The sequence below is a fragment of the Fistularia commersonii genome, chromosome 16 (genome assembly GCF_037954325.1).
Source record: "Fistularia commersonii isolate RoL2024-O1a breed Wild chromosome 16, RoL_Fcom_v1.0, whole genome shotgun sequence".
Lineage (NCBI taxonomy): Eukaryota > Metazoa > Chordata > Actinopteri > Syngnathiformes > Fistulariidae > Fistularia > Fistularia commersonii.
In genome coordinates, this window is record NC_141299.1 from 6,134,828 (window position 1) to 6,147,762 (window position 12,935).

At 40.3% G+C, this 12,935-nt stretch overlaps 3 protein-coding genes across 3 annotated transcripts; 1 reads left to right on the forward strand and 2 right to left on the reverse strand.

Annotated features, from left to right (window-relative positions):
• Positions 1-556: 556 nt before the first annotated feature.
• On the reverse strand, positions 557-7,039 carry mettl13 (methyltransferase 13, eEF1A lysine and N-terminal methyltransferase). The gene is made up of 9 exons (XM_086161806.1): positions 6,834-7,039; positions 6,326-6,598; positions 5,763-6,231; positions 5,484-5,683; positions 5,200-5,389; positions 4,663-4,821; positions 4,313-4,525; positions 4,109-4,240; positions 557-3,949 (listed from the first exon to the last, which is right to left on the reverse strand). Exons 1-9 carry the CDS (start codon positions 6,984-6,986, stop codon positions 3,654-3,656), a joined length of 2,085 nt encoding a protein of 694 aa, XP_086017932.1. The 5' UTR covers positions 6,987-7,039; the 3' UTR covers positions 557-3,653.
• A 157-nt stretch (positions 7,040-7,196) lies between these two features.
• itpa (inosine triphosphatase (nucleoside triphosphate pyrophosphatase)) lies at positions 7,197-9,692 on the forward strand. Its single transcript, XM_086161836.1, has 8 exons — positions 7,197-7,296; positions 8,419-8,476; positions 8,557-8,621; positions 8,703-8,776; positions 8,870-8,901; positions 8,978-9,090; positions 9,167-9,243; positions 9,344-9,692. Exons 1-8 carry the CDS (start codon positions 7,234-7,236, stop codon positions 9,456-9,458), a joined length of 597 nt encoding a protein of 198 aa, XP_086017962.1. The 5' UTR covers positions 7,197-7,233; the 3' UTR covers positions 9,459-9,692.
• A 1,079-nt stretch (positions 9,693-10,771) lies between these two features.
• rangrf (RAN guanine nucleotide release factor) lies at positions 10,772-12,870 on the reverse strand. The gene is made up of 2 exons (XM_086161991.1): positions 12,847-12,870; positions 10,772-12,747 (listed from the first exon to the last, which is right to left on the reverse strand). The coding sequence occupies exon 2, from the start codon at positions 12,724-12,726 to the stop codon at positions 12,145-12,147; it is 582 nt and encodes a 193-aa protein (XP_086018117.1). The 5' UTR covers positions 12,727-12,747; positions 12,847-12,870; the 3' UTR covers positions 10,772-12,144.
• Positions 12,871-12,935: the final 65 nt, after the last annotated feature.

A 12,935-nucleotide genomic window follows, 5' to 3' on the forward strand; every position in this document is an offset into this window, starting at 1 on the left:
TGCAAATACTTGTGAGGAAGCAAAAGATGCTGTGAAGTATGAACACCTCAAACAAGAGGTAAAACACAAAACTGAAGAGTTAAAATGACCCCATCCTCCTGTTTGAAAGTTTCCTGTCATCAGTTGCCGGACTCTGCAGCTTCAATTTTATCAACTTACATTCAGAAGCAACAGCAGAGAGTGAGAGAGCTTAGATTAGTATGCTACAACCATATTCTTGAGAAAATAAAGATATTTAAGCATCTACTCGTACCATGTTCGACCGAACTGTTCTTCAAGTTACACTCATGTCATTGACATACCCTGTATTAACAGAAATAAGTTAAAGACAGCACCATCATGATATGTGTATTCTTTTTCCATTTACAGCAGTTAAAGATACAGCTGTTTAGACATGAGCAACGTTGCAGACTAAACATAAATCATATTCGGCTTGTGTTTTGAATTATGGTCTTTCGAGATGTGTCACAAAAATATAATTTTATTAATTGAGGTGAAAAAACACCTCAGTTTCACTTGACTATATTAGAAGAGCCAAGATCAACTCGTGATTGGATTCCCTTCAGCAAAGTCTGGCCAACACAAAAATAGCCAATTCATCCTCAGCCTCAAAGGCCTTCAATGAACTCTGATAAATGCCTCACACATGGCATTGTGACATTACTTGAAACAGGAAGTGGAAAAAAGGATAGATGGAAAAGATTTATTTCATTACTCTGCTCACTTGCACCGCGAACGGCAGGTATTTATTAAGAGCAAGTTAAAATTTTCTACATTTACCGGCATATGCTGTCATACAAGTCGGACACATTATCTCTTTGTATTGCCGTATTTGCAGGTGTTCTGAGCACCAGCAAAGAAAAAAAAGCACACATATGGGAATAGCATGAGCAGAGGTAACTTGCTAAACTGAGAAAATTCATTCAACTTCTCACGCTTTGACACTTAACAAGATCTAGATTTTGTTTGAAATAGAGCAAAATGTAGCGATCTCATAAAACTCAGTAGTACAGTGGAGCAAGACAAACCCATGAAATTAGATGATGACTGACTGAATGATTATCTGAGATCTTTATGACATTGCGGTTATCTTGACGTTTGGGAAACAATCTCAGAGAAAATGCACTTGACTACGTGACCGATTTGATCAACAAGATATTTTTTGTAATCTATGAAGGGTCCGACCATGTCCTCAATGTGCCCTGTCAGCTGCTGTAAACAAACTTTATGAGAAACCAAGGGTTTCCAAGTTTGCAGTTAAGTGTTTTATACTGGTTGTGGGGGCAAGTCTTTCTTAGATACATGATATTTTTATTCCACAATGTCCCTCTGACTGCCGCTCAGGGAACTGAAAGTGTTATGAAGAGAATATACAGAAAAACAAGACACAAGTGAGAGCACATTCAAGAATTTGGTGCGAAAGTCATATTTCTATCTTCTTAACATATCTTTTTAACCTCTTTTCTGTGTCCTCTTGTTCCCTTAGGTCTCTGGCAAAAATAGACGATAAGTGTCTTTGTGCAAGAGTGGGACATGTAGCAGCCGCTATTCAAATCCCTGATTTGTCCAGCCATCGATATAGCAGTACTAGGCTCCATGTCTAATGCCACTGGGGCAGATATTTAAGTGGGCTTCCATGGTTAATGCATTAGCACATTAGGATAAGCATGAGGGAGCCTGCACCTGGTGGTGCTTTGCGCAAAAGCCTTCTCTGTCTTGTCTCTTTTCTTTTCTGAGTCTCTCTCTCTCACCCTCTTCCCCTCTCTATCTGTTTTTCACAAGCACTATTCCAATCACATCAATTATGCTCAAAAGGCCAGTGAGAAATAATACATTAAGGATAGGAAACACAATCGAGGATGTGAAAGTTTGCCGATTTGCAGACTGAGCCAGTACCACATCATGGTATGACGCCATGCAAGTTAATATAGCTTCGCCTGTAACGTTGGGTCTAACTTTTAAAGGCTCAATTGAATTCGTAAAAGCATGATTACTTATATTTCGGTGCTTTGTTCTATTTTCACAACTAGACTGCAAAAGCTTTGACAGGTCAAACTTAGAAAAGATGATACAAGAGATTTTTTTAAAACAATCACACAGCTTTTTATGAACTTGGTCCATTGCAGAGGCAGAATGGACCAAGACCAAATTAGAACCCATTTAAAATCCTCAATGATCCCAGAGCTGATAAAGCAAACATTTCATATTATTTTTGTTATTTGTGAAACTGAAATAAGCATTTTTTCCGCATTTCATTCCATTCTTACACTCTACATTATTCATTCACCTACTCAATCATGCTTTAAAACAAGAGGTTCTGATCCATGCTATCTGTCTGTCAAGATTTTGCAGACTGAATTAATACTATATACATGATACCCTGCCCCCCCCCCCAAAAAGGATATGCTTTTGTCATTCTGATGTATCAATGGCAAGCTTAAGACTTCGGTCTCCAGTCTTATCAGGTCTGTGCAAAACATGAAACTGCCACCTAGTGGCAGCTTTAATTACACGCTGTAGCATATGCTGGATTTTTCGTAATATATCATTTGCTCACCTAAGGCACAGAATTCCAAGCACTATAAAACTTTTTTTTTTTTTACAGTCTTTGAATAATATATTCTGTCTGAGGTTGGGAAATACATGAAATACATAATTTAAAAAGTTTAAAGTAGTGTGAAAGTGACAGGTATGTATTCTTTCTTTTTCTCCACTCTATTTTGGATGGTGATGTCTCTTACAGAATAAAAGTTGTTAATGTATGCTGGATTCAGATATGCAATTGAGGTTTTTTGTTTGGAGGCCAGGGACTATGATAAAGATTGTATTTCTTCCTTGTCCATGACTGGGTTGGTGGGTTGTAAGAGTATTAACCTTTTTGCTGAGATACATCTTAAGTCAAACACGCAAGTATTTTTTTTTTACATCCCAAAGATGTGGATATCTGTAGGGCACTTTTTTCTTTCTTCTATCAATGCACATCTCTTTCATTCCTCGATTGTTTGAAGTCTAGACATTGCGCAAGAATAAAACCAAACAAAGCGAACTCTAGGTTTGTTTTACTGCAAAGTTAATTAAAAAGATGAATGAGGACATTTATTTTATGAAAATCTACAACCATATTATGTTAAAAATAGATTCAGGTTCAAAATCATACTTTATTTGTTTTCAGTTTGCTGAAAATTTTATCATAGAAGTGGGGGGATTATTGTCAAATTTTAATGCAAATAATGTAATCTTGGTGGCTGGATTAGGCATATTCACATTCCCCAAGCAGATATGAATACAAAAGAAATCTCTACTTTTTACACAAATAACATTTCCCCAATTACTTCTTGCAGACAACAATACATTTATCCACAACTGAAATCATAGGTTTCATGAACACATCCAGCATAATATTGGCTATTTTTTCTTAAAACTGTAATGTAAAATAAACTACCATTGCTCTTTGGTATGGTCAGTGTGAAATTTTAGAAAACCTTTTGACAAAAATAAAAATATTGGGACACGAATACAAGAGATATGCATCGCATGGTACTTAAAAGAAACATCTTTCCACATGCTATATTTAAGATTATTAATCATACACTTTGTGATGATATCGAACACACACATTGTTCAACATCAATCCCTTTTATATGCGGGCAAACTCAAGCAACTTTCAGGTCTTTCAATAAGTCTAAAATGTCAATATTTGGGGTGCGGTTGCTTCCAGAACAGTCAGAGTCTAGTGCACTTTGCAGACCCTTGCCTGCCTGGTTCAGGGATGCAATGATGGTGTTGCCATCATCTGATGTCTGGTTTCCCCCACGAGTACATAGAAGTACTTCATTGACCTCCCCTTCAATTTTGCGAGAGAGAATTGTAGGAAAAACTTTGCTCACGCGCTCCAGGACACTTTTTCTCAAGTTGGGGTCACGGCAAACAAGATTGAGAATAAAAACACCTGCACCAGGGGAAGGAGAGAGAAGAAGATGAAATATGAGCGTTCAAAACTACTATGTTGCAACAACATTATCTTTTCATTTGTCTCATACATTATGACTTAAATATTTCAGCAGAGATGTGAAGTGTAACAAAATTGTGAAACTATTCCTACGGCTACCTTTTGGAGTTAGAAGACTGCAGACCTTTTGCAGGATGGGGGTTTCCACAAAGGCAGCAGGTGGGCAACTCATACCCACAGTGCTGTCTTTGTTGTCAACGTCAAACATGATTGCTTCAAACAACTGACAACCTACAGAGGACAAAAAAAGGGTTACTTCCCATCATTAATGATTCGGGCGCCATCGTCTTTTTGTTCACTAACCTTCTTTCTCTAAGGAACAGATACGTTCAAGGCCATCTCCAAGAGTTACGGTCAAACGATCGTCAGGTCGGAAGCCAAACCAAGCCTTGGCCACTTCCAGCACAGCTGGATCCAGCTCCACAACCTCAATGGTGATACCAGGCACAAAGTCCCGTAGGAACTGAGGCAGGCCTCCTCCACCCAGTCCCACCAGAAGCACAGACACTGGCTTATCTGAAGCCAGATCGACAGAGATAAAGCAAACCATAAATTCATGGAAAAAAAAAAAACTCTGTGTTCAAACTGATGACTACAAAAATGATAAAATCCAAAGAACACACACACACACACACACTCAGACACACACACACCTTTGTTTTTTGGCATGCCCACATCAAGCATGGCGAGCCCAGCCACCATGATTTCATGGTGGGCACAACAGAGGAAGCCACTGTCCACTGACAGAGTGGCGGTTGATAAAGATGCTGTTGCCTTTGCCTTCTTTTTGTTTTTCTTCTTCTGACTGGTTTCTGTAGCAACAAAAATATATTCTTAGCTTGGCAGATAAAAAGGCATGCAAGAGTTTATATTTTCATCTTTAAAATAGAGACTAAAGCTGAGTAATGTTGAGGGATGAACACATTATACAAAAGATGACTACAAAGTAAGGCACCAATTAGCAATAACATCAAGTCGGACAATAACATATCATCTATGGAGACTTTCCAACTTTTAATTAAAAATTGAAAAGATCCAGATAACAATACTAGATGCTCAAAGATTTAAGAATAGCAGTTAGTGTGAAGGGGAATTTTCAAATAATTTAAACGGATAGGATTACTTTTGTCTATCATCCTTGATATGGATGATGCAAATAAAGGGGGAAAAAAATACAGAAGATAACTTACTGGTGTTTGATGAGGTGAGACGACTCTCAGATTGGACAAGGTTAGCATTGGATAAAAAAATGAGTCTACGATAGAGTTCGCCATCTTCTCCTCTGACATTCTCCACGCAGTACTCCCCGCTCTGCTCACTCACACCCCTGCTGACTACCTCTCGCCAACCAAGGTCACCCCCAACTGATAGAAATGGCACCTGAATGACATTAAAATTCCAATGCTCTGATGTACTGGTATGATGACATTACAAATCTTGTTGTATAAAAGCTCATCTGATGAGCAGTGTCAACCTGTTGATTGTCTGGCATTCCTGGAGGAGCCAGATCCATCACCATGGGAGACAGTTCTGCTTGGACAGCCTGCATGTCTGTGTATTCTTGATTCCTATGCATTGCAACAATAACTAGGCGCCGGAAGTTAGCACTGGCTGCAAGCTGTTTTCTGCCTTCACTGGAGCTATACAGCCAAGCTGTCTCACTTCCTTGAGGCACTAAAAACAACACACAAAACATTACAGCAGACAATCAAAGTGACTTAGACAGGAATACAGAAATAAAATCGAAACTCACCAATGAATATAGCGAACTGGTTAGATCTCGGCACCTTAGACCCCGGTGGTAAATCTTGCACAGTGAGGGTGTATCTTGGCAGGCCAGTCATGGTGTGGCAGAGGGTTAGAGACAGGTTGGAGCCCGCATCTGTGCCTGAACGAAGTCTCTTCCTTAAGACTGAGTAGGCCTGATGCTCCCTCACAGCTGATAACAAGTCAGCCAAGTTTGCAAGACGGTTTGGGGTTCCATTTTCCCCAAGACACATCTCCAGAATGGGCACGGGCATAGACTGACGAAATTTTGTGCAGACCAAAATAAATACAGGCAAAGCAAAGGAATGCTCATCATTGCCACTCTGTTCTTGCAGACAGTGGATCCTCACCGCCCAGCCCAGACCTATGAAGTGCTCTAAGGCCAATCTGATTACACTTTCCTGAGCCAGCGTCACACAAACATACCTACCCCCAACGCTTAGCACACGGTCTACCTGCAGGCAGATACACAGATATGATGAAAACTTACAGATGCCAGGAAAACTTAAACATTTTATCGAAAGCACAGTTATGCACGCGATCTCTTGCCTCAGTCAGCATTTTCCTAGCCAGTGCCCCATCTTCTTCCGATGCCATTGCATCCAGGGTTCCCTTATCCAGTGTGGCCTGGTAGCTGCCATCCTCATATGGGGTTTGTGTAGCATCCACCTGCTGGAAAGTTAAGCCTGGCCGACGCTTAGACTGTCGCTGGTTCATTTGATTGACAACTGTCTCACTGATATCAATGTTGGTCAGATGTTTGAAGCCAACATCATACAGTTGCTCACTCAGCTCAGAGTTACCACAACCCACTACCAGCACCTGAAACACAAAACACACTACTTAAGTCGCAGGTGAACCGCTTTTGGAATCACTTGAAAATGTCAAGGCAGGGACATTAGTGAGTGACCGACAATGGATGCGTATTTTTTTTTTCTTTTCAGCTTCAAACATACCTTTAAGCAGTTGAGCGATAACTACTTGCGCGGTGCTTAAATGTGTGCGAATGTATGACATGTACGTTACAGGCTTTCCAAACAAAACTAGTTGCTGTTACCTTGTCTTGCATTTTGATGTATTTGTGCAGGACACCACAGAGTTTGTTGTAGTCTCCATACCACTCAAAGGCCTTCTCTCCACGCTTCTTAAAGAATCGCTCCCAGTATTCTGCAGAACTGAACTCCTCAGCTGTTCGAGGTAACAGACTCATTTTTGACTCTTGGTTTATTAGGGCACCGTCTATTTACAGGCGCTTCTTCTCCACATTGCTTATCACACGGTCTGAATCCGACCGGACCGAATTCCAAGCTGTACCGCTCGCTGATTGGAGAGTTACCATGGCGTATCGTTATAAGTCGCACGGTGATTCGCTGATGAGATATGAGTTGATATGATTGGCCGTTAGCCGCGCTGGGGTTTTCCGGTCCGTCTATGTCAGTCGCCCGGTTGGTTCAATCATGGCTGTGCCGGCTGGTAGGTCGATCGTTTTCGTGACTGGAAACGCTAAAAAGCTTGAAGAGGTAAGAGGTAAAGTTATCGTTTGCGTTTAAATACGCTGCTCCGTTAAAGCCGCGCATTAAATGCTTGCATGTTAACGTCAGCTTGCTAAAGTTAGCCCTATGGGCTGAATACACATCTGACATGCAGCCTACAGCAGAACACTGTATCGATATATATTAAAGATCTTTTATATCGTGCTTTTTTTCTCTATTAATGATTAAAAAGCATTCTTAGCATGACTGCCCACTCCTTATCTGGGGTCGTGACGCTTTTCTAGTGACCCATTTCCTCCGGGGGGGGAGACTTCAAAAGGTTCCGAGGCCAGACGGTGTATGATCACGACACAGGCTAAAGGGGGCGTTCAAGGAGGCGTCTTTAGCGCTTCACCAAACACTTCCTAGTCCAACTGAACTAACCATGTTTGTCTAACAGACTCTCACGCCCTGTGATCCAGCCCAAGATATCTGGCCACAAATGATGCAGTTATAAAACTGATCATTGGTTGCCAAAGATCTCCTGTGGCGGAAAAAACAAACTCTCAAACATGTTGTTTGTTACAACCAATTCATGCCTCATTCATGAATTCATGAATTCATGCCAACACCATTTAGGTTCACATCAGGCAGGCCGTTCCTCTCAACCACCCCCTCCAGGTTTTTCTGTCATTGTCTGGGTGAAAGTTGAAGTCCCCTGACATAATTATAAATCACCAGGTTGGTCTTCAGTCACACCATGAAGCCTGGTTACTCTTAGGGACTTTTTCACATGTAAATGTCAAAAATCTCTTTTTCTCCCTTGCACGAGGATAACATCCAGCAAGTTGTGAACTTAAAAATAAGAAAATCTCAGGATATTATTTACAGAAATTACATGAATAGAATAAAAAAAAAATGTAATCTGATAACTCATACTGATTTCTTCTTGCACTGGACAGATTGGTATTTTTATGAGTGTGCCCGCCTACCTGCCTGTCCGTCTGTGTCTGTGATGTGATTTTTCAATACCTTTTTAGATAACGTGACAAATTGATATCACAAAATTCAGAACATCATAATGTTCCAATCTTTGCCTCATTTCCCTCTTCTGGTTTCATTTTATACAAATGAAAACTTTAATCTTTATTTTTTATTTTTTTGCAACAGGTAATTCAGATCCTTGGAGACAAATTCCCCTACAAATTAGTCTCAAAAAAGATTGACTGTAAGTAAAATGGTCTGAGTAAGTTTTCTAAGCACTGTTAAATTCATATAATAATTTTATTGTAATGTTTTGCTCGGTAGTACCTGAGTACCAGGGAGAGCCAGATGATATTTCTATTCAGAAATGTAAGGAAGCTGCACGGCAGGTACAGAAATTTCATTGTCAAAACAATTCTAAATGTGATATTTAGATGTTTTCAGTTGTACTTCTTCTTTTTGTCCTTCAGATCAATGGCCCGGTAATAGTGGAAGACACCTGTCTGTGTTTCAAGGCATTGGGAGACTTGCCTGGTCCTTACATGTTGGTGTAGTATTGTAATTTAATGTCCATTCAAACATTATCTGCAAATCTTTCCACCTCTGAGCTAAAGCTTTTTTTTCTTTTTTTTTTTAGAAAATGGTTCCTTGATAAACTAAAGGCAGAAGGTAAGTAACAGAGGACACAATTAGTCATACATGTTTTGATATTTTTGGAAGTGTCTGACCCCTGTTACATTTTCAGGCTTGTACAAACTCCTTGCTGGATTTGAAGATAAATCAGCATGGGCTCTTTGCACATTTGCTTATACTGCTGGGAAAGACCAACCAGTGGAGCTCTTCAGAGGGATCACTCAGGTTCCTCCCTCTCTCTCTCTTCACAGTCCTTTTGTTTATTATTTCTTTGTCGAAGATGGGTTTGTTTTGTTTTTAGGGAACCATTGTTGAACCTAGGGGACCTCGAGACTTTGGATGGGATCCTTGTTTCCAGCCTGAAGGTTATGACAAAACGTAAGGCTTGTCCTGGAAATTGTCCATTTTGTCCACAAGGGGGACCTAGAGGTCAACATAAACATTCATTAATGTACAATAACTTTCCCCACATATGCAGCTACGCTGAACTGGCAAAAGAAGTGAAGAACTCAATCTCCCACCGCTACCGGGCATTGACGGCCTTGTCTGAGCACTTTGCACCTCAAAACAAAAAGCAGAAGCTGGAGGACTGAGCTGACTTTTTATGTAAACTTAAGGTTATGAAGCAAGCAATCAGGTAGAATAATTCAGAACAAACTCCTGATGTCTATGATGATTTCTTGTGTGGGAAATACATATGATTGTAACATCTACTCTGATTGAATTTGTTATCCATAAATGTATTTGTCATTTTTATACCATTTGTTATGTTTTTATTGCTCTTTTGTGATAATTTTGCAATGAGTGAATTAGAAATAACTTTCACATGCTGTAGGAAATACACCTGAAGTCGTTGCAAGGCTGTGCATTCTTAAAGACTACCCTTATAAGATATTGCTTCCTTAGAATGCCAGGAATATAGGTTGACAAAAATAAATGTAACAGGAAGAGCTCCAGGTGCTATTTGGCAGAAATGGCACTGCCCCATCTTTTGACGTCTTAATGGTGTTAGCAGTTTTTTTTTTTTTTACTTTGCAAAGTCCAAGATCAGTTTCATTCAGGTATTTCTTCATAGTAATGTCCCCAAACCAATTCCTATTAACAAAACAGAGATGATTAAGGCGTGGCAATTGATAATCCATTTTCGTCTTTTGAGGAGCAGCCTACTTCATATTCAGCAAACTTAAAGGCCATAAAAAGTAATGGAAGGGTGGAGAAGAAGAAGCAAAATAAATAATACTGTCTTTATTTCACTAATAAATGAATAACTAAGCAATTTTAAAAGGAATAAAACTCAAATCACAAGCCAAAATGTTCAAACAGCTGCACAGTAATTTGCTTGAGAGCCTTAATTGTGCAGATCTGGAAAAAAAAAAACCTGCATTCTTGCGTGACCTGCAAATGGAAAGCTGGTTCTCAGACCCTCGTCAGGTTTAAATACTGACTTCATTGCAAAGAAAACCAGTAACAGGATGTTTTTCCGTTGCAGTCAGAGGGAGGTTTTTCTGCCGTGATACGGGTTGTGATTAATGAAAGAATTCACTGCATGGGACCCAAGATTTCATAGCGTGTGACTGACTTTTCTGACATATTGGTCCATCGTGACTGCAGCAGAGGATTAGGAGATTTTGATGTTGGTTTGAGGAGTCAGTGTGCACACCTTCCATTTCTTATGCGAGATTTAACTGCACCCTATTACTGTGAAAGTCCACTTTAACAGGAGGCTCAGGTCAAAAGCTTGACATCTTTTTTGTTAAAGACAGACTCAGAACATATCTCAGGGTAGTGACTTTCACGATGTGATTTTGGACTCTCAACTCAGAATGGCTTTGTGCTGACTTCAAAGCAAATAGTGAGGATCTTTTTTCATACTAAAAATTATGTGTTTAAAGAAAACACTACAGAATCCGGTCTGTCAAGGTTTACTGCCAGTGAATGATTACTACACCATGGATGGAAATAGTTGATCTAATACATTTTTCTGTCAAGACGTAGCCTGTGTTTTTAATGACTATGGCGGATCTGAAGAAACTGAGGTTTCCATACTGAATTTTAATTAATTTTTATACCTCTGTTTTGAAGTATGCCATTGTACCAACCAAAACCACAATAGAAGACCGCAGAGGTGTGTAACACATGGTCTGTGAAGGTTAAGTTTTTCCATGACAGACTGGCACTACCATGTGGAGTCATTATCACAGGATTAGGGATAATGGTAGTATTTTAGATGAAAGTAAAGGAAGAGGTCAAAAGAGGGAAATAATCAAGTGCGGAGGGAGATGAAATATGTTGGTGACTTTAAAAATAAACGGGAGATGCATGTCTTATCTGTTTTCTGAAATCTCATATTACACCCAGGAACACAAATCCATTGATGACAAAGCAGTCAGATTTGTCTAAAGCTGGCGGATCCTAGAACTACAGGCTAACCTACAAATATTTTCCTGTGATCAAACTTCATATCACTTTATTGTATAAATCGTGTGATTTGATAGAGGTATATTATCTGATCGCTTTTCTTAGCCCAATATCTTTACCAATGTATGTAATTGATTAATTATATCACTTAACTTTTGTTTACTTTGTATTTATAACTGCATCTATACCATTTTACTACCTATATCTAACCCATTTCATTCCCATTGTGAAATTATAGGTGTTCTCAAAAGCTTGGAAAATGTCAATCGATCCAAAAATGATCAGGATAGCCAAAGCATGACATAAATGTTAACATATCCAATGTTACATAGAGTGGTTGGAGATAACGAGACTAAAAAAACAATAAGAATTTATCTGAAAGAAAGACAATCAAAAGAGAAGCATAAAGATGCAGCAAAGCGTGATAAAAATATTTATGATGCACAAATACCAGCAACAAAAAAATTGGGACCAAAAAAAAAAAAAAGATTTTTAAAACGTCAGATGGTGATGTAATGGCAAAATCCATTTTCTATTAAAATCGAAAATTATTTTAATCATAGTAGCTCGTGTAAAATATCATTCAAATTCATGTTATTCCAGCTCACATCAAATAAATTGTTGTCTAAAGTACAAAAATACACAAATGTGCTTTATCCATAACGTTTAGCTTCGGCAAAGGTTTTGATGTTTTCTACGGATTTTCTGCAGAGAGTCAAAGGCAGAAAACTTGATGGCCATGAAGGCGCTGTGGCTCTGCGCCTTTGCAATCATCCGGGTCTCCAAGTGCGTAAGCATGATCTTTCCTCATGATTTTCTGTTTTTCTAAATATGATCGTGTGGGGACTCAGACGGGGGTTTCTAGCCAAACAGCCCGGGGTCGTGCAGTGTCAGGGTCTGCAGCAAGCGCTGGAAGTCCTGCAGCGTCCAAGGCTGTCCCGGAGCACCGGCGGCCGAAGAGCTGCTGCTGTCCGGACTGATGCTCTGCGGGTCGTTGAAGGTAACCAGGACATCGGTGGAGAACTGTGGCAGCCGAAAGAGGCCGAGGTGGAGGGTGATTGTGTTCCTCGCCTCTTCGTTGAACTTGGATACGCACTGCGTGCCGGTCAGCATCCAGGCGGAGCTGCACTCTGACAGGCGGAGCTCAGCTGCGGGCAACACCGTAACATCGGACACTTGGAAAGCGCACGGCTCCAAGGCTTTGTTGCTACCAGCGATGTCCTCGAAATGGTACCTGGCGGCGTCCTGGTCCGCCACCTGACCCTGATATTCCACCAGCTCCACGATCAGGCTCTGATCGGTGTGCGTGTGTGCGAATACTTCTTGGTTGTCCGGGATCTCCTGCAGCTCGCTGACATCCGCGACGCTGTGAGGGATGGCAGCCGACAGCGCTCCTCCAAACAGCGGACGCGATCCTTCCGGGCTTCGTCGGGAAGGTTGCATCTCCTCGTGGAGTGAGAGGACCTGTAACAACGTTTAACACACACGATCATGCAGGAATATTCACTCATAACATGACAATACGGACCAAATCCGTCAGTTAATGTGCACGACTTAGCTCACCAACTTAGCATGGGCGAGGAAAGTTTCTTCTTCGGGCTGTTTGTGTTTAATATGTGCGATGCTGTCATCTACAGGTGAGCTAAGGTATC